The 20,476-nt window shown below is 39.3% G+C and overlaps 1 protein-coding gene across 1 annotated transcript in view; it reads right to left on the bottom strand.

Annotated features, from left to right (window-relative positions):
- Positions 1–20,476, bottom strand: part of npr1a (natriuretic peptide receptor 1a) — a 142,651-nt gene that overhangs the window by 17,699 nt on the left and 104,476 nt on the right. The window contains exons 6-15 of the mRNA XM_036562643.1: positions 16,669–16,763; positions 16,231–16,366; positions 11,563–11,647; positions 8,358–8,478; positions 8,199–8,273; positions 6,510–6,587; positions 5,426–5,530; positions 3,810–3,881; positions 2,075–2,234; positions 133–288 (exon numbers count right to left, since the gene is read on the bottom strand). Coding sequence (XP_036418536.1) covers positions 133–288; positions 2,075–2,234; positions 3,810–3,881; positions 5,426–5,530; positions 6,510–6,587; positions 8,199–8,273; positions 8,358–8,478; positions 11,563–11,647; positions 16,231–16,366; positions 16,669–16,763 — 1,083 coding nt within the window. The remainder of the gene's footprint in view (positions 1–132; positions 289–2,074; positions 2,235–3,809; positions 3,882–5,425; positions 5,531–6,509; positions 6,588–8,198; positions 8,274–8,357; positions 8,479–11,562; positions 11,648–16,230; positions 16,367–16,668; positions 16,764–20,476) is intronic.

Here is a 20,476-nt window from a genome sequence, read left to right as displayed (position 1 = left end):
AGTGCTGCTGACTTTTCAATGTAGGGAACAGTGATTAGGATCCATTTCTGTTCCTTATAATTGTGTTCCATATAGTGCTACTCATTTTTCAATGTAGGAAATAGTGATTAGAGGACTGAAGGTGTGTCTAACCTTTAGGGCTGAGAGGTGGGCCATCCAGGTAGAAGACTCCTTTGAGCAGAGCCAGTTCCTGTAGGATGATGCCGAAGCTGTACACATCTCCCTTCTGCGTACCACAGGGCGGCCTGTTCTCATCACGCAGCAGCTCTGGAGCTGTCCACAGCTTTCCTACACAGACACACATATGACTATTATTATGCTGAGTTTCCGCTGGCAAATCCATTACTGTAGCTAAACACTGCAGCGTTCAACTCTAACTTTAAAGCAACAGCTGGGCAAAAAAATCTCATTTACATCATTTCACCCCAGTAGTCAATCAGCCAGAACATATTTGGCTGCTTTAGTTTTGGCAACAAATGAAAAGAAAACCTGAATAAAGTGTCTTAGTAAAAAGTTGGTCCAATACGAGCTGCTGGAACAGCTTCAACATGTTTTGACATGCAAGTCTCTGGAAGTCTACTGGAAGGCTGGAACCCCATTCTTCCAAAACTTATCCCTTCAGTTGGCGTTTTGTAGATAGAGGTTGTATCCCATCAGGATAGGATCTCACCATCACTGTGTAAAGGCGGTAAGTCAAAATAACTTTGCACTGATTTTCAGTGACCCTTCCCTCTAAGGGGACAAGTAGACCCAAATCATGGCAACAAAACACCCTCTCCACAGCATAGCAGAGCCAACAAAACCCCCTCACTGTAGGGGTCAAGCATTCAGGCCTGTTCCATTCTCTTGGTATATGCTGCACAGACACTCTCCCATTGTGGAGAACAAGGTGGACAATCTGATCAGATCACTTTTTTCTCACATCTCTGTAGACCAGAGCTTACTGAACTCTCAAATGTGCATCGTCTTTGTAATGAGGGGTTTATACACTGTAGCCTTCCTATAATATCACTCTGAATGTAGTTGTGGATGGACTGTTCTTGCTGACGATCTAGTGACGTCCTGCACTGACACTGTCAGTCACCTGAGGAACAGCTGCTCCTCTGTTCTTGCCTACATATCATATTAATGCACGAGTATCTCGCTCATTGAATGTGTGCTTTAAACCACAGTGTCCAACACTATTTACTGACGTCTTTCACACAGATCTAAATGTTACTTTAGTCACTGTTCCTACTGAAACACTAGCTGGTTGAGCAGTATTTGTGACTGAAGCTCCTGCCATCCCTGCCTCAAAGATGAACCCTCTTTCAAACTCAATCTTTCTTCTTGCCCTCTTGATCCAAAATAGAGGTCAGCTGGGCCTTCTCAGCATTTTTATACATGCCACAGAGCATTTTTAGGATGTTAAATGCATAACCCAGTGAAATCCCAGGTGAGTCACATACTAAACCTTATTATTCAGTAACTAGATTAGGTTATACAAGTGTATAATAAAACTCTGGGCCCATCTTTGGGTCCTAGCCATTTAAGGGATTAATTGTATCATATAGTACACCTCATTTATTCAATTATTCCCCTTTATTTGCCACCTTTTAAGTAATGGAAGCTCTCACCCCACCAATTAGCACTGTGCTAACAGCATGCCTGAATCACCACGCTTGTCTCAAACCATGTAGCGCTGTTAAGTAATCTCAAATAGACTTTCTTATGTGGTTTCTGACACTGTATGACATACTGTTATACATAAACATGGACAAAAGTGTTTCACATAGCTAAAACAGTAGCTGCAGACATCTAGATGGCCAAATTTGTCCTTTTGCCCAAACATTAAAAGAAAATTGGTCATTTATTGCCAAACTAACGCTTTAGCCTTCAATCCAATTCAGATCCAATTGTAAGTCTGTTTATTTCTTAACTAAAAGCAAAATGTCCATAAAACATTACAATCTGCATTCTCTCCTATAACTGTGGGGACGTTTGGTCACACACTCGCCCACATGCCTGCTGCAGTGCTGCTGGAAGTGATTCTTCCTTTTTCAGTGTGTGTGTGTTGCAGGTTTATGTCGCTCACGTGCGTAGAAAGCGTGTGTGTCCTCCAAGTTGCTCTCCTTGCGGAAGCTGGTCAGGCCGTAGTCTGTGATCTTCACCACAAAGCGACTGTCTACCAGACAGTTGGAGGACTTCAGGTTGCCATGGGAGATGATCACACTGTTGTGGAGGAATGCCATACCCTGTGAAATGAAGATCTGGCATTACTCATTCAAAATCACAAATCTGAAAGCTCCCATTAGCTACAAATATCTGAGATATTCATCTCACAGGCTATTCTCACTCAGATCCAGCCCTGCTCTTATGTGTGGTCTTGCAAACCTCCCCACTCTACGTACTGGAAAGATGAATCAATGTTATTTTCTTACCATTCATAGAAGTGGATGTATAGCCTATGGCATATTAATGTTCCGATACATAGGGTGAATATTATGGTTCAAGATAGTATATGTCAGGCTTTTATATGATATTTATTAAAGTATAGTAGAATCTAAGAGTACATTTATTGTTGATTCATGAGACAATACAGGCTATATACACTTAGTTTGTTCTTTCTTGTTAAATTATTTGTTACTTTATGAATTAGGGTTGTACGATAAGGATGCTTTAGGATAAGCTGTGTTAAGAAACCTAATGAACCTTTCCTTTAAGCAAATATCAACAATGCAAAATTACAAATGCACCATTAACTGCCCCCCAAAACAAATCCTAATAGCCACTTATATCATAATTACAAGCACATTTTTTGCACTTTAAAGCAAACCAGTCAGCATTCCATGAACAGCTTTTTCTATATATGCCTACAACAACAAATGAATATAAACATTAAATATGCATTTATTATAAATATTATATTCTATATTCAAAATCGTGTGGTGATTCACATTTGTTGTGGCAATAGACATTACTGCTTCACACTGAGAGTGAGAATAATCACAATTTTAGCATTTTTACAGGCTTGTAGTTAAGCGTAGAGTAGTTTTTCAGCTGTGCTTGTGAGCTTAGTAATTGGCTCTTTAGCAGAGTGGTTAAGTCACTTGCTCTTCGCTTGCTCCAGCGCTACATCATTATGTCACTCTGGTGCTATGCAAGTGAATTGATCTGTTCTCACAGCCTATTGTGGAAACTCGTCATGATAACAATAAGTATTAATCATACAGCCCTATTCTGAATTTAATCTATATGGCAACATTATCTATGTCCCTCAATCACCAGCTACTGACCAACAAGGTCCGAGCTAACAGACATGGAATTTGAGTCAAGGTCACCCAATGACATCAGTGACGCAGATGCTGCGTTTATGTGATGAAAATAATATTATTGAATTGAATTTAATTGATTTGAAGTAAAAAACACTGATTAAGCTTATTTTGTCCAGTGATGTAGCCGTAATGCACCGCTTTATAAATCTGTCTGTGGGGTCGTATTTCAGTCACTAAGTCGTGTTTCAGTACACCATATATTGCAGTTAATTGCAATTTGTTATTTTACTCGCATGGCAGCCTTACAATAAACATGCAACATAAACTTATAGCAAAATGACAAGAATAGCTGTAGTTTCTAAAGGTTCATAATTTCATTCAATTGACCTACAGGTATACGCAGATCTACAGACACAAATTATGATGCACAGCATAGTTTTCATGCCCTTGAACAGGTCAATTATTCTCTACACACTATAGCATAGTTCCTTACATCCCTTAAAGCAATGCTTTTAGAGTCTAGATGAACATAAAAGACCTGTACAGTACACTGACCTTAACAATGTCATTAATCAGAGAATAGCGAAACATCCAGTCCAATGTGATGCTCTCAATCTCCATCAGGTCCTGTGGGTTACACACACACACACACACACACACACACACACACACACACACACAACCACACAACCACACAATTTCAACCATTTACTATTATAACTGAGCTCACGCTGCAGGAATTCACTCAAAAACAAGGTCATAAGGAGCTGAAAGTCACATATGGTTGATATGCATTAAATTCTGTATCACACTCACACAGGCTGAATGACATTCATACTTGATTAAATGTGTGTCCAAATGTGTGCATGAAAGGACAGACAATGTGGAGAAAAACAGGAGACAGACATCCTTTGAATCATTTAGCACCAAATTTTGTGTTCTATAAAAGCAATGCTAAATGTTAGGAAAAAGGCCTAACAAGGTGGAACCAAATAGTACCTGTCCTTCATCTTGGGTCTAGGTAGTGTTCTTTTTCTATGATAAAAAATATTTAGTCATTGCCAGTTCCACCTGCTAAGTAGGTCTCCCTCCTATCATAAAATGGGGTAACACTTTATTTAGAGTGGTCCTTTGTAGATGATTAATAAACTCTTATCAGATTATCAGTAACACATCAACAACATATCAGTGAAGTAGCTGTAGTGAAGCATCTCAATACACTGTATTGTAAGTAAATATCTTGTAGATGTTCTGTTGATACATTACTTACATTAAGTAGATGTATTGTTGATATGTTACTTCCAGTACACAAAACCTTATTTTACCCTACCTTACCCAAAACCTAACCCTAACCCTCACCCTGGCCCTAATCCTAACCCTAATCCTAACCTTAACCTTAACCCAAAACCTAACCCTCACCCTAGCCCTAATCCTAACCCTCGCATGTTTCTGACATGTTACTGAGAGTCTGTTGAGTGTTTGTTTTATCTAAAAAGGACCCCTCAAAATAAAGGTCACCCAAAATGGCATTGTACTGGGAGGGTGAGTGCTAGCATGTGCTAACCGCTAACATAACATCACTGGACAGCTCAACACACTTGGAGGAGAATGCTAACTGTCAATTCGGTTATGTCAACTAATAGATGCCTGCATTAGCTAGCAACATGCTGAGTGATGAGGGTAGAGGGAGGACCATCCTACCCGCCCAGAGAGAGAGAGGACAGTTACGCTCTCTTGGGCTCTTGGATACGGAGGCATTTAATTCTGAAATGCTGTTAAACAAAATAACAGAGCTGTGAGTGTTTGTTACTACACAGTTGCATGCAAATGTTTGGGCACCCCATCAAATTATATGGTCTGTTTAATGTATAAGTAAAAATAAGATAATGCGTCCTCTACAGAGAACATACTTCTGCACAGTTAATGCACAATTACTGTTGTAACATAGCGGGGGGCGCAGTAAAAAATAAAACATAGAACGTGCAAAAGTTAGGGCACTTTGGGATCTGGCCTGAGGGCCACTATTTGATGATCATAAAGTCATAATGCAAGGGAAATTCACTTCAATGATGTTTTCTTGGACAGCAACAATATTTGAGGTTGTGTGTGTTTCTGTGAGAATGCTCTGTGTGTGAAGGGTGTATGACTGTTTGTGAAAGCACTGTGAGTACCTGCAGGCTGCCCCGGGGACAGTACTCAGTCAGAATACAGGTATTAGGAGCATCAATACAGGCTCCAATAAACCTGTTCAGGTATTCATTCTGTACATCACGCATCTGCAAGAGAAGAGAAGTGAAGAGAAGAGAAGAGAAAAGAAGAGAAGAGATGAGAGAAGAAGAGAAGAGAAGAGAAGAGAGGAGAAGAGAAGAGAAGAGAAGAAAACACAAGAGAAAAAAAGAAGAAAAGAGAACACGAGAAAAGAGAGAAGAGAACACAAGAGTAAAGAACAGGCGAGAAGAGAAGAAAAGAGAACACAAAAGAAAAGGAGAGAGAAGAAGAGAAGGGAAGAGAAGAGAAGGGAAGAAAAGAGAAGAGAACACAAGAGAAAAGGAAAGAGAGGAGGAGAAGAGAAGAGAAGAGAAGAGAAGAGAAAAGAAGAGAAGAGAAGAGAAGAGAGGAGAAGAGAAGAGAAGAGAAGAGAAAAGAAGAGAAGAGAAGAGAAGAGAAGAGAAGAAAACACAAGAGAAAAAAAGAGAAGAGAAGAGAACACAAGAGAAAAGAGAGAAGAGAACACAAGAGTAAAGAACAGGCGAGAAGAGAAGAAAAGAGAACATAAAAGAAAAGGAGAGAGAAGAAGAGAAGGGAAGAGAAGAGAAGGGAAGAAAAGAGAAGAGAACACAAGAGAAAAGGAAACAGAGGAGGAGAAGAGAAGAGAAGAGAAGAGAAAAGAAGAGAAGAGAAGAGAGGAGAAGAGAAGAGAAGAGAAGAGAAAAGAAGAGAAGAGAAGAGAAGAGAGGAGAAGAGAAGAGAAGAAAACAAGAAAAAAAAAGAGAAGAAAAGAGAACACAAAAGAAAAGGAGAGAAAAGGAGAGAAGGGAAGAGAAGAGAAGGGAAGAAAAGAGAAGAGAACACAAGAGAAAAGGAAAGAGAGGAGGAGAAGAGAAGAGAAGAGAAGAGAAAAGGAAAAAGAAGAGACGAGAATTAGTCATCAGTCCCCATCAGCCTGTCCTGGTGTATTAACCTCCCCCTGAATGTCATATAAATGTAATTATTCTAAAAGTGCACGACAGACGGAGGCTTTGAACACATACTCACATGTTTGAGTTCAAACAGCACTTTCCTGGTGAGCTCGATGCGTTTCTTGTTGACATACTTAATGGCTGTAATGTTTCCCTGGAGAAGAAGCGCATTAACACTTGAACATTAGTTTCTCTGCCTGCTCTCTTAGCTTGCCAGAGAAATCGGCATTGGTTAAGAAGAAATTGCTTCTTAATTCAAGACGGAGGACATAAGGAACATTATAATGTATATATAATACATTAATTAATAATATATTCAGTATATATAGTGAATAGCCAGCAGCATCAAATAAAAAAACTCTTAATTTTAAAAATATTAAAAAATAAAATCCTTAAAAAAATGTAAGTATACATGTTGATCAAAATTATGAAATCTTCAGTTAAAATTTGAACCGAAAACAAATTATGGCCTTAAAACCCTGCCATGACAACACGTCCCTTTAGATACAATGTTCTTAAGAGCCTTGATGCTAAAGTTGTAGAATAAACTAGATAACAATCACTGAAAGACCCCCTGCACTCAACAATGTGTTTTTTTTCAGTGTGGCGACACGAAACTTACAGCCACAGAACATGTCTGCACTAAAATAACTTAACGTTCGAGATGTTTAGACTGCCAAGCAGGCGTCTACAATTTGCATACTCATATTTACAGATCTTGCCATCTTTAAAGCTGCACTATGTAAGATTTGTGGATTTGGAGACCCCTCTGGTGGAAATGAGTAACTACATACATCAAAAAAACTGAAGTCAGGAGGAAAAAAACATGCTAAAATATGAGACCCTGTAAAGCCTGAAATAATAATTTAAAAGTCAGAGGTGTTGGGTCGGATTTGGCAAGAGTTTTTTGGACCACGCCTGCTTCTTTACATATTAACACACGCACAGGCTGAAAAAGAAGGTCCGGCTTGATGTTTAGACCTCAAATGCAAAACCAACATTATACAGCATGATTCAAAAAGATTCATCCAGTTTCAAAATGATTTATTTCACCTGTAAATCATTACAGAACAATGCAGTAAACTGTAAATGGTAAATGGTAATTTTACATGGTCTCAGTATGAACCTCCTCCAGCTGTACGGACAACATCAACACCATAGTCAAATTCATCCCATACTCGATTGAGCATGTCGGGTGTCGCTGTACTGACGGCTCTTTCAGTGCGATTTTGGAGATCATCCAGTGTTGTGTAACCAACAACGAACGCTCTGAGCTGTTGGAGCTTCACTGCCCTTGAAAATTACGCTGCACAGTTATGATGGATTCACTCTTATTGAAGTGGAGAACGCAGAACGCTTTTTGCTCAGGGATCACATCTCCACACAGACTGAAGGGAGCCATCTTCCGGTCAGAAACTCCATGATCCCCTCTTTCAATTGGTATGTGATTGGTTCCTAGGCACTTCAAGGTCATAAAAATCTGGTGCTTTAAAATGGATGAATCTTTTTGAATCACCCTGTACTGATGAAGATATGATGACAATAGTAGATAATTAGCTCACATCCTGAGATGGCATGTCATTCACCAAGTTATGACTAAGTTCTCCTTGAATTCTCTTGCAATCATCTGATTTATCTGCTTGGGGAAGGGGGCAACCTAAGTTACAACTGTGCAATTACACAGTTCCACCAGAGAGGTCTCCAAATCCCCCAAACTTACATAGTGTAGCTTTAAACAGTAAATGACTCTGAAATGTTCTCATACCTTGTAGTAGCAGGTTTTGGCATAAATCTGAACGTTTCCCTCCATGGTCAGCAGCGAGCCATAATTGGAGCCCCTCTGTGGGCAGAAAATAGAGTAGAAAATCACACACTGCACAGGAGTGATGAGTACTACAGATATATGACTGATGTCTTTTCTCACCAGTGACAGGGTCAGCCTGCTGCAGGCTCGGCGCAGCGCCTTGTCCAAGTTGCTTATCTGAATGTCATCCCAGTAAACCCTCCAAAGCTGAGCGGCCAACTCGTTCTCCAGCTTCACCTTTCTGACGGACAGAACGCGGGGGGTGAGAGAGACGGAGCGAGTGAAAGCAAAAGAAAAATGGCAAAGCACAACGAGAGAGAGAGGAAGAGAAAGGAGCAAAGAGGAAAGGAAGAGGTGGAAAAGAACGGAGGAAAAACAAACAGTGTGTGTGCAGCACACAGGAGGGAGGATCACGGCAGCGTTAGAAATAATGCAGCAACAGCTCAGAAACGTGTTGACATTCACTGCTGTATTGACTTTATTGACACTGAAAGACATTTACTGACTAGTTTATTCATAGAAAGTTTGCAGAATATACAGAAAAGAAAAAAAAGCACTTCGGGTTGCATTTCTAAACACAAGCAGTGGTTCATTCATGAGCAAAAACAAAGCACAAATACTTAAGGAGCCAGTTTCTCAGACATAGACTAAGCCTAAGTCCAGGTTTTCTTTACATGTAGTTCTTTTTAAAGAAACCAAACTCAGCTCTGTTGAAGTGAACCTGAAAAGGAACCAGCTGCACCTCCGTGCTTTTTGTGTTCACGATGTTCGCAAACTTATAAAGTTCTCTTTCTGGTCCTCTTTAGGGACGTTTTCACACTGGGCCGTTTCAGTGTCTGAATCATGGTTTTCTGTGCAAATGTGAACACGACAAACAAACTCAGACCCCTCTAAACGACCCCAAAAACAAACCGAACTGAGACCACCTCGGCCAATCATTTCAGCGTGGCCAATAGCAGAGCAGCTGGCAGGTCTGGTGGCTCCTCTCGCCGTCTGAAAGGTCAGATTTATCAGAGAAAGCTGCCCACTTTGCGGGCACTGCACACAGTGTGAGTGGTGTGAAAGCAGTCTTAGTTCTAATGGAGTTGTGGTCTGAACAAGAAGTGGTCTGAGATCTCAAAGGACCAGAAAGAAAACTGAGCCCTCTTCATAGTTCACTTACACTGTGAACACATAAAGAACTGAGGTCACTTGCAGTTGGTTCCCTTTCAGGTTCCCTTTAACAGAACTCAGTTTGGTTCATTTAAAACAAACTATATGTGAAAACACCCTAGAATGTATAAGTTATTGTTCTCACCACAACTCCTTTAGAACGCAGACTGCAGCTGACTAACAATGAATTATGGGTAGTGTTGTTCAAGTCCCTTATAATCATACAAAGGACGCATTTCTATCTTATGTTATCATGCGTCCAGTTGTAAACGCTTGGGCAACCTGGGCCAAATTATATAAAGTATAATTTATATAATATATATAGTCCAGCGAAGTTGGGACACTATGTGAAATGCAAATAAAAGCATAAAGCAGTGATATGAACCGTGTGACCTTTGATCCCTCGGATGGTACTGCATTAAAAACCAGCATGCGTCTGTAATAGATATCACTGCATGGGCTCAGGAATAACTGTTAATAAGCACTGTTCATTGCTGCAAGTTAAGACTGTACTACGCACAATGTAAGTCATATGTCAACAGCTACTTCTCCTCAGTATGACCAAGATTATTGTGTCGTTTCTCCTAAATGCATAAACCCACATCAGCTGAGAAGCCGAAGAAAGTGAGGTGAGGTTGTTTATGCTTAGGTGAGCTGTACGAGCTCCACTTGGCCATCACTGTTATTATTGTTATAAGCTCCCTGGACAAAGAATTAGCCACTTTGCATGTTTAAGGTGGTAGTAACTTCAGACTCCTGCAGGTGGCGTTGCACGAGGATGATCAGGCTATAAATACCTGCCGCGTGTGCGACGGGATTCATAGATTGAGAAGAGGTGGTACAGTGCAGTGAATGTCTCGTTCGATGTGTGGAAAATGGGTTGCAAAGCAGACGTTAACGATTGGCAAAAAGGAGTGATTGCATTTGGGCTGCCAAAGGCCACAGTGTGAAGGACGTAGCTGGATTTGCAGGTGTATCGAAGCACATAGTCATACGGGTCGACCAGCGGTGGCAAAAATCCTGGAAATTCACATTAGAATTGTGGCCCGAATAATAAAAGTGACAGACAGGAACCACTGGCGTGTTTCACGGCTTGTGAATAAAAATCTCTTTGGAGATTTCTTTCAGAAATTGGTTGTGAAGGACCTGCGTTGACTTCTAGAAGCAATTCTTGCCTGGAAGCAAAGCGATTTTTATTCACAAGAAATTAGTCACCACCTTAAACACGCAAAGTGACTAATTTTTTTGTCCGGGGAGCTTATTAGCGGAAACAGCGTAACCCTGTAACAAACGAGTGCTTACAGCAGAAAAACAGAGAAAATGTGAAAGGGGTCTATTATTATTAATCACTTGCAGCTGGCTCTCCTTCAGGTTCACTTTAACAGAAGTGACATTTAAAATGAATTGTACTGTAGCACTTTTCAATCTGAAATCCAATTTCATATCGTAGAAAACCATGACTCCACATCTTTGAATGCCAGTGTACATCAGCTCAAGACTAGGCTTAATCCATGTCCAGTAAAGTGGCCCAAGAATATCAAACAGCAAGCTAACATCCTTTTTATAACTGTGTTCTAATAAAACATATACAGTAGTGATACATAAAAATATAGATATAGACAGGTATAATAGACAGATATAACAAATAAACAAAAACATCAATCACATTTCTTTAGGACAGTCAGAGAAAGTGTGAATCAGGGGTTCAGGAATTACACGTCAATGATATTTGATAATAATAGTAAAACATTAAAGCTGGTGGAAACAAGTTCTATTCAAATGCATCTATTTCAGGCCGTCTCTTTTCCTACTAATATATCTGTAATTGATCTCTCTGAGAAGCCATCAGTAACAGGGAGAGGAAGATGGAAAGAGAAGAGAGTTTGAAAAAGAAGGAACAGTTTAGGAGAATAAAAAGGGTACAAAGAGAAAGAATGAAAGCAGGATAAAACAACGGCGTGTGTGAGAGGAAGGGAAGGTTTGTGAGACAAGTTGGAAAAAGGACAAGCAGGAGTTAAAAAAAGCAACACGTGTGGAGAGAGAGAGAGAGACGAGGGGGTGACAATGAGGGGAAATGAGGGACCACAGTGGAGAGACTGTATCAGAATCTGCAAACTCTGTAAAAGAACGTGCGTGTATTAACGCCCACTGAGAGGCACAGGGCTTAACTGACCTGTAGATAAAGACTGTGACCGTAACGATGATGATGAAGATGAAGCACACAACTATGGAGATCATCTGGTGCATAGTGACCGTTTCTGAAACAGAGGACAGAAATATGCAGCGTAACACTGAGAAACAGAATCCGACACTCATCACACAACTTTTTAAAATGATTTCTGCCTAATTTATGTCTATTTTATTTCAATAAAGTTCTATCTATCTATCTATGTGTCCGTCTATCTATCTATCTATCTATCTATCTATCTATCTATCTATCTATGTGTCCGTCTATCTATCTATCTATCTATCTATCTATGTGTCCGTCTATCTATCTATCTATCTATCTATCTATCTATCTCTCTATCTATCTATCGATCTAACTATCTGTCCGTCTATCTATCTATCTATCTATCTATCTATCTATCTATCTATCTATCTATCAATCTATCTGTCCGTCCGTCAGTCCGTCCGTCTGTCCATCTATCTATCTATCTATCTATCTGACTGTCTTTTATAATCACAATCAACCATCAAACTGCCAGTTTAACTTAATTACATTGAAATGATAAAAAAGTTCTAGGTATTAACTGGATAATACCTAGAACTCCATAGTACTAAATAACTATTACCAGCTACACACTTACAAAAGATTCTTCAAGGGTTCTTTACTAAAGAAAATGGTTCTATATGGAACCATGTACACTCAAAGAAACTTTTGCATGATTAATGGGTTCTTTGCATCATGAAAGGGTTCTTCAGCCTGATGGAGAATGTGTTTAATATGGTTCTATATAGAACTGAAATCTGAAAGGGGTTCTATATAACACTAAAAAGGGTTGTTCTATTGTTACAGGCTTTACACTGTTACAACAGAAGAACCCTTTTTGATGTTATATAGAACCCTTATATATATAAGGGTTCTACATAGAACCACCTATAGCACATTCTCCATCAGTCTGAAGAACCATTTAAAGATGCAAAGAAACCTTTAATCATGCAAAGAGTTCTTTGAGAGTTCATGGCTCTATATAGAACCATTTTCTTTACTAAAGAACCCTTAAAGAACCACCAATCCAAACAGGGAGAGGAAGATGGAAAGAGAAGAGAGTTTGAAAAAGAAAGAACAGTTTAGGAGAATAAAAAGGGTACAAAGAGAAAGAATGAAAGCAGGATAATTATGAAATAATAATAATAATAATAATAATAATAATAATAACAATAATAATAATAACAACAACAACAACAACAACAATAATAATAATAATAATAATATGCTCCATACACACTACCAAATAAATTCATGTAAACCAGATAAGTCAAGCGCGTTCCCCAATCACCACGTCTAAACATTATTATATCTGCTTGGGGAGACAGAGTTTAAAGCATGACTTTAAGAGCTACACTTTTTAAAATGATGGTTCTTTAAGGGTTCTTTGGTAAAGAAAATGGTTCTATATAGAACCATTATACATAGTACACTTGGTTGTGTACAATAACATTGTAATCCTTAGTCATAAGACATACATGCCGATAAATCACAGCTCTGTGAAGCTCACACTACTCAGTTTCATTGTGATTGGATCACAGAGGCACTCATTCCATTATGTGATACATTTTGAGGTGACAGTGTTGTGATATTTTGTGCTTTTCTTGTAAAGTGTCTGTCTGCCCAATCGGTGACCTTTGATATGTGACTGTCTGAACCAGCATGCCCTTATTTGTTGTTGCTCTTATTCTTTTATGTTGCAATGAGGCTCTTTAGCTTAATAAATTAAATAGTTTTGTGCTACACAGAGCTGCAAAAACATCATATTTCAGATTTATTTATTCATGTGAATCAATCAACTAATTTCAGTTTAAATGTGGCCTGTAAATGTGAAGAGCTGTAACAATAAAATGTTTTGCAAAGTTCCGACAAACTAAATTACCACCACTAGCGGAAAAAAGTGATGCAATTAGCTAAAAATAAGTGATCTAATAATAAATATGTAGATTACTGTTATTGCTCTTCATGCTGCAGCGTGATTTAACCACATTTTAATGTGCGAGCTCACTACACGTGCTGTGTGTGAGCAGCTTTCCAAGACGAGTGGACCGTGAAAACTACGTTTACAAAATGAGTTGAACTTTAAGCTAATTAAGCAGTTAGTATGTAAATCTGTGACAGGATGGGCTGCCAAACTGTTTCTTTTTTTTTTTAAGTTGCTGCTAAACTCTTCTAATTAACAGAAACTGATGAGTAGTCCAGTGACTAATGTTAGTGATGTGATGTTTGTTGAGGGAACATTAAGCTCATTCCATCACTTACAGTGTGAACGTTTGCAGGAAGTAGTTCAGTTTGTCAGAACACCAGCATAGAGGGAAAAAAAGGTTTACTGATTATTCTGCTGCTTCAGAACGACACCAGCATGCTTTCATTCTGGTGGTGGAAGGTAATGTTGTGCTTCCATGGAGGCTCAGTCAGACATATGTTGTATGCAATAATTTTATCTTTCATTTTAAAAAAGCTCCCAGACTTTCACTTCTTAACTGTCAGCTATGATTGTTCTTTTTCTTTCACTATCTGCTCATATGGGCACGACATTATGATTGAACTGCTGCCCCTTCACGGTCAGTCATAACTCACTCTAGGTTGGACATCACTTTGAAAATGTAAGTGAAAAATATCTGTTGCCAATTTTTATTTTCAACATTGTCGATAATGTTGAAGAATTGCTTAAGCCAGGGGTCGGCAACCCAAATGTTTCAACAAAAATCAAACCATCTCGGGAGCCACAATATTTTATATCTATTTTACCATCTTGGCTTAAATAGGTCTCAGTATGTAGTAATGTACTAGTATAGGATAAAAATATAATATAAACAAAATAGCAGAAAAAAAAAACGTTGCTCTGCTTTAAGCTTTAGCTCAGCTATAGCCGCTTTTCTCACATCTCTGACAGGAAACTTTCCTCGAAAGTAGAACAGTTTCTTGTAAAATGTCTCTCAACTTTTGACTCTGTATGGGGCTGAAGTCGCTTCTCATTCACCAGCTTCTTGGTCTAATTTTCAAGTTTCACCTTAAATGCTAGAATGTAGCCGCTGCACCATGTATGTACTTCAAGAATGTACTTCAGCCTCGCGACTTTTTAGTGTTTGACAGTTTCTCGTTGCAGATTAAACGTATCAGGAAACCAGCTGGAGTGATTATAAATGCAAATAAGCCCATTCGTCTCCAAATCATCAATGCTCGTCTTAAATCTCTCTCTTTACTTTTTCATTAGCTACTAGCTAGATGAGACTGTCGTCTGTGTTGCTATGGTCCTATGGCTATTAGCAGTCTGAGCGCCAACCTTCAGGGTTAAAGGGTGAATTAGCATTTCTACATTAACTCCAGTATTTAAGATCATTTATTGTTAAACTGTGTTGAACGATCAGCAGAGCTTTATTTTACTGTAAAGGAGGATTATTTTATTTTTACCTGCTAATCTAATTCTGCTGTGGAGCCTCAACAGGGCAGTAAAAGAGCCACACATGGCTCTGGAGCTGCATGTTGCTGACCCCTGGCTTTAGCCTCAGTGCCAAATAAGTTCCACATCTGATGTAACTACTGGGCCTCTTTGAATCCTTATTAGTTAGTTACTTAGTTGCTGCAACCCTGTGTGACTAACCTGCCTAGCTGCTTTTGCAATTATGAGTCAGTGTTTTTTTCATGTGGTGTTTCCATTAATTTGTCAATCCCATGTGTACTGATGAGGGCTCCATCTGGAATCTCTCTGCCTGATCAACAACAGAAACTTCTGAACAAAGTCAGCGTCACTAAAATGTAGAACAGAGTTTACCAGCTTCCCTGTAAGAAGACAAAGTTGTGATTCGGATTGGAAAACAGCATTTTGAGGTCTAGAGTTTGTACTGTCATCTTTCTCTAATGCTTAAATGTAATTAGCTCCAAACACAAATGCGGTTTGTGTTGAAAGATTAGAATCTGGACTTTGACCAGAATTTCTCAACTTGTTTTAATGAACTCCAACTGAGAAGTAACCCAAATCACAGCATCCTTTTGTTACCACTGACGATGACTGTGACATCTAAGGATTAAGCCCCTCGGGAGCACCTTGTGTTCTCCACATGTGGAACAAATAAACCAGTAAACATGCAGCAGGATGACAGCGCGGCAGCCTTGGTGCTGCACTGGACATGTGGAGGAAATGTTGGATGCAAGTTTCCCACTAAAAATTCAAAAGTTTGGCTGTGAAGGTGGAGAATATTTTTAACAGCTATAAATGTCTGGCTGACACTTCCATTGTTTGCAACCACATTTTTATTGTTCTCAAGGTAATCTGATATCTGCAATGACTGACAAGTAACCCGATGCTGACTCCTGACAGGCAATAATTGTTCTTGCTGAGAAAGAGAACTAATATGGAATTAGGCCTAATTTAATTTTTACTTAATTAATTAACACATAATGCTTTGTTCTGTTTTACTGTTATTGACCAAGGATTGTTAAAACAATGGAGGGTAACGACGTATTAATAAGCCTGGACAAATTTCCCACTGTCTCCAGCGCAGTTTCCACGGATGGCACCCAGATAGTCATATGGGTGTTGATGTAATCCATAATCTAGATTTATTAACATGAAAATACTGCGTTAATTATTTGCAGATGTCACTCAGGCCTGGTCTAAACGCTGCTTACTGGCGAGACAGGCAGGGTTGTCGTTCTTAAAGCCACATGGAGGGATGTCAGGAGGAGGAGTGCCCTTCAGCCAGTGGACCTTCATCCCCGGCTCCAGAACCATCTGCTTCACACTGCTGTTATACACAGACACGATCTACAACAAACAGACAAATGCAGAAACATTTTAACCCCTTAGAATCCCAGGCTTATTCCATACTAAGGTGTATTATTCAGTAACTACAGAGACTTTACTGCAAACTGGCAGGGCTATTCTTATATATATAAAACTTTGGTCATTTAAGGGGTCAAAATACAATTTAATCAAAGAAATCCAAATATATAATCTATTTGACATTCTGGAAACATATTGTTTCAAGTTCAGTATTGTCTATAACTTAAGGCAGCCAGGCCACTTACTTAAAGTCATTATTCCAGCACAGAAGTCTAAAACGTTACCTCATAAACTCCTGAGTCTGTGTCCGTCATGTCCCAGAGAGCAAAATCGATTTCACAGTCGCCGTTCTCGTCCATCTTCAACAGGCCTGTGACACCTGGTCAGAAAGAAGAAAAACATATTACAACATAAATTAGACTGAGTCAAAAAAGGCTGCACAATTTGGAAAAGCATCTGTATTGTGATCATACAGATACATACTGTGACTGTAATACAAACCAATCAGGCATAACATTATGACCACCTCCTTGTTTCTGTGCTTATTGTCCATTTTATCAGCTCCACTTACTATATAGGTGCACTTTGTAGTTCTACAGTTACAGACTGTAGTCCATCTGTTTCTCTGCATACTTTGTTAGCCCCCTTTTACCCTGTTCTTCAGTGGTCAGGACCCCCATGGACCCTCACAGAGCAGGTACTATTTGGGTGGTGGATCATTCCCAGCACTGCAGTAACACTGACATGGTGGTGGTGTGTTAGTGTGTGTTGTGCTGGTAGGAGTGGATCAGACACAGCAGTGCTGCTGGAGTCCACTCAGTGTCCACTCTATTAGACACTCCTACCTTGTCAGTCCTCCTTGTAGATGTAAAGCCAGAGACTATAGCTCATCTGCTGCTGCACAGTTTGTGTTGGGCATCCTCTAGTCCTTCATCAGTGGTCACAGGACGCTGTTGGCTGGATATTTTTGGTTGGTGGACTATTCTCAGTCCAGCAGTGACACTGAGGTGTTTAAAAACTCCAGCAGCACTGCTGTGTCTGATCCACTCAGACCAGCGCAACACACACTAACACACCACCAACACGTCAGTGTTACTGCAGTGCTGAGAACAAATAGTACCTGCTCTGTGAGGGTCCATGGGGGTCCTGACCACTGAAGAACAGGGAAAAAGGGGGCTAACAAAGTATGCAGAGAAACAGATGGGCTATGCACCTATATAGTAAGTGGAGCTGATAAAATGGACAATGAGCGTAGAAACAAGGAGGTGGTCATGATGTTATGCCTGATCAGTGTACTTTGCAGTACTTTAAAAGGTGCTAGTAAATCGACTTGGTAAATAATGTGTCTTGGTTAAAAACTGGCTTTCATTCCTTTATTTTAACCAATATAATACTTTTTCAGATTATATGAATATCTTGTTTTATCAAAACACCCACAGAAAAACTGATCTGCTCACAGCCCAAGCCACATTTGCATATGACAGCTATGTGCCATCTATCACAAAACAATTAACAAACAATATATTGTGCAGAGCCTGAGCCAATGCTACAAACTGATCTGTTGCTTTTCCAGTTATTCAGAAAAAATACTCAAAGAAATGGCAAGTGAACGTCAAAATTTCTGCTCAATTTAACAGTTAAGATGTAAGAGAAGTCATTCAGAGTGGTTTGATGTGAAATGCTTTATTCTAGAAAACCTTATGAAATCAGAATTGTTCACAGCGGTGGTGATAGAAACTTATTAAATGAAACAATGACACAGTTATGATAGTTTCGAGATCAGGTTTTGGGCTAAACCTTTTTTTTAATCTATTCACAGTGGAGAGGTACATGCAGGGCACTGTGAGGCAAAATAGTCCCCAAAGACCCCACAAATAAAAACTTCTTTTTAAATGTGCATTTTTCCTTAAGAAAATACATTCTTACGAAAAAGTTAAGATAAATTATTATTCTTCAAAACACTTCTTAAGAATTTTCTTAATTTTCTTCTTAACTTTTCTCTTAAAAACAATCGTAAGAAGAAGAGGTATACTAAATTTTTTTTTTCTTAACCTTATGACAGTCTCACACTTATATTAGGCATCTTAGACCTTAAGAACTGATAAAGTCTATTAAACTGAAACTTTGAATGAGTTTCACGAAATACAATAATTATAATCAACCAAGGAGGATTTTTCTTGTTGGTTGTTTTCTCAACAAACACGTCTGGTTCTTGTTTGCCAAACCTTTTTTAATACTTGGTTTGATTTTGTTTTGCCTTCATGTTGCTGCCCTCAGGCGCTGATGTGACTGAACTGAAAAACCAGTTAATGGAAATATGGTATAATTTCTGGCAAACTGTAAAACGTAACTTGACACTGATACCCTACATGACAAATACCCCACAGCCTACACACGAAAACAATTAAGACTCTCTTCAGAAAATAATCAAGAACGTCTGAAGTTTTTTGTTTTTTTAATGAGAATTTAAGAACACTGGGCCTCATTCTCCAATATCTTCCTAAGTTTGTTCTTAAACGTCTTCTTGATAAAGGTCCTTAAGAAAGTCTACGTCAGATTCATGCCGTGTTCTTAAACCGCAGAACTGTTCACACCTTTGCGCTCTTGAGTGTGTAGATTCTGTTCTTACCTAAGAACAAATCCCAAAAAGGAAAACACTGGAGAGTGTAAGAATCTGTGTGAAAACTGCTTAAGTGGGTTTTAAGAAGAAATTTCTTCTTAAGAATGGTTGGTGAATGAGGCTCACTCTTAGGAACTTCTTAATGTTTGTCTTACGATCTTTCGTAGGTTTTTTCAGTAACACTTTACTGTAGGGTGCTGTTCATAAGGCTACACAACACCTTTATAAGGCTGTCATTACAACTGACATAACCCTACATAACTGTTTATAAATGCTTATTACAACAGGCGTCATCTGTCATAAAGGCTACCTTAGCTGACTTTGATCGAAATTGGCTAATGTAACTTTTATAGCGAATGACGCTTATTGGAACAAGCATTTATAAACAGTTATGTAGGGTTATGTCAGTTGTCATGACAAGCTTATGTAGGTGTCATGTTGCCTTATGAACAGCACCCTACAGTAAAGTGCCTCTGGTTCCTATAAGAAAATCTGAGTTCTCTGCAATGAAACATTTCACATCAAACCAATCTAAACAAGTTTGTTTACATCTCAGTGATTCATTTACACAGACATTTTGAAAAATCCTTGGAATTCCCCTTTAAATACAGTGTGAGACGTTTTCCTTCATTGCTGAGACATCTGTGAAACCAGCAGCTCCTTTCATTTTAAACTCACACATCCACAGACCAATGTGGGAGACAGATGAATGCAAGACAAAATAAATCACAGCAACAGATGTAAGCTGTCCGTGGAAAAAGACTTCGGAGTCCTCTGGGAACAGCGTGGAAAATCGCAGAATCATTTATTAGCAGACCAGTCACCTGGACTTCCCTGTACTAAGAGGTGAATAAGTGCTGACAGAAGGTCTGTGTCTCTTACAGCATCGTAATCACACACACTCTTACACTGTGCTTCTCAAATGGCTGGACCACTGCCAGGGTCATCTGAGCTCTGCTAGCCCACGCTAACATAAAATTGAGAGAGCTGAGAGAACAAAGTAGTTTATTCTCCTTACAGGTGCCAGATTTAGCACATAGCAAGGACAGAAACATACTGAACAGTTTAGACAGTTTATCATCATATAAATCATCACCACAGTCTTGTAGGATTTGGCCAAGAGGCAGCATGTATAAATTGAATAAGAGTGGCCCAAGAATTGAACCCTGGGGGACACCACAGGTCACTGGCACTCTCTCAGAAATATTACTTTGAATTTCCACAAAGTAGTCCCTTCCTTGCAGGTATGAACTGAACCATTTTAGGACAGTTCATAAGAGCCCAATCTGGTTCTTAAGTCTATCTATGAGAGTTTCAGTGATGGGGATCCGCTTACCTGAACGGCTGAGCTGCTTCTTTCTGTAATCACTCGTCTGACGCTGTGCGGTCACTTACAGACTGAGTTAATGTTATTGAGAGTGGAAGGAACTGCTGGACTCTCAGCATAATGACAGCCTTAGCCTTGACTCAGC

Source organism: Colossoma macropomum, unplaced genomic scaffold (genome assembly GCF_904425465.1).
Source record: "Colossoma macropomum unplaced genomic scaffold, Colossoma_macropomum, whole genome shotgun sequence".
NCBI lineage: Eukaryota > Metazoa > Chordata > Actinopteri > Characiformes > Serrasalmidae > Colossoma > Colossoma macropomum.
Note: the sequence above shows the minus strand (reverse complement) of the source record. Positions and strands in the feature narration are given on the sequence as shown.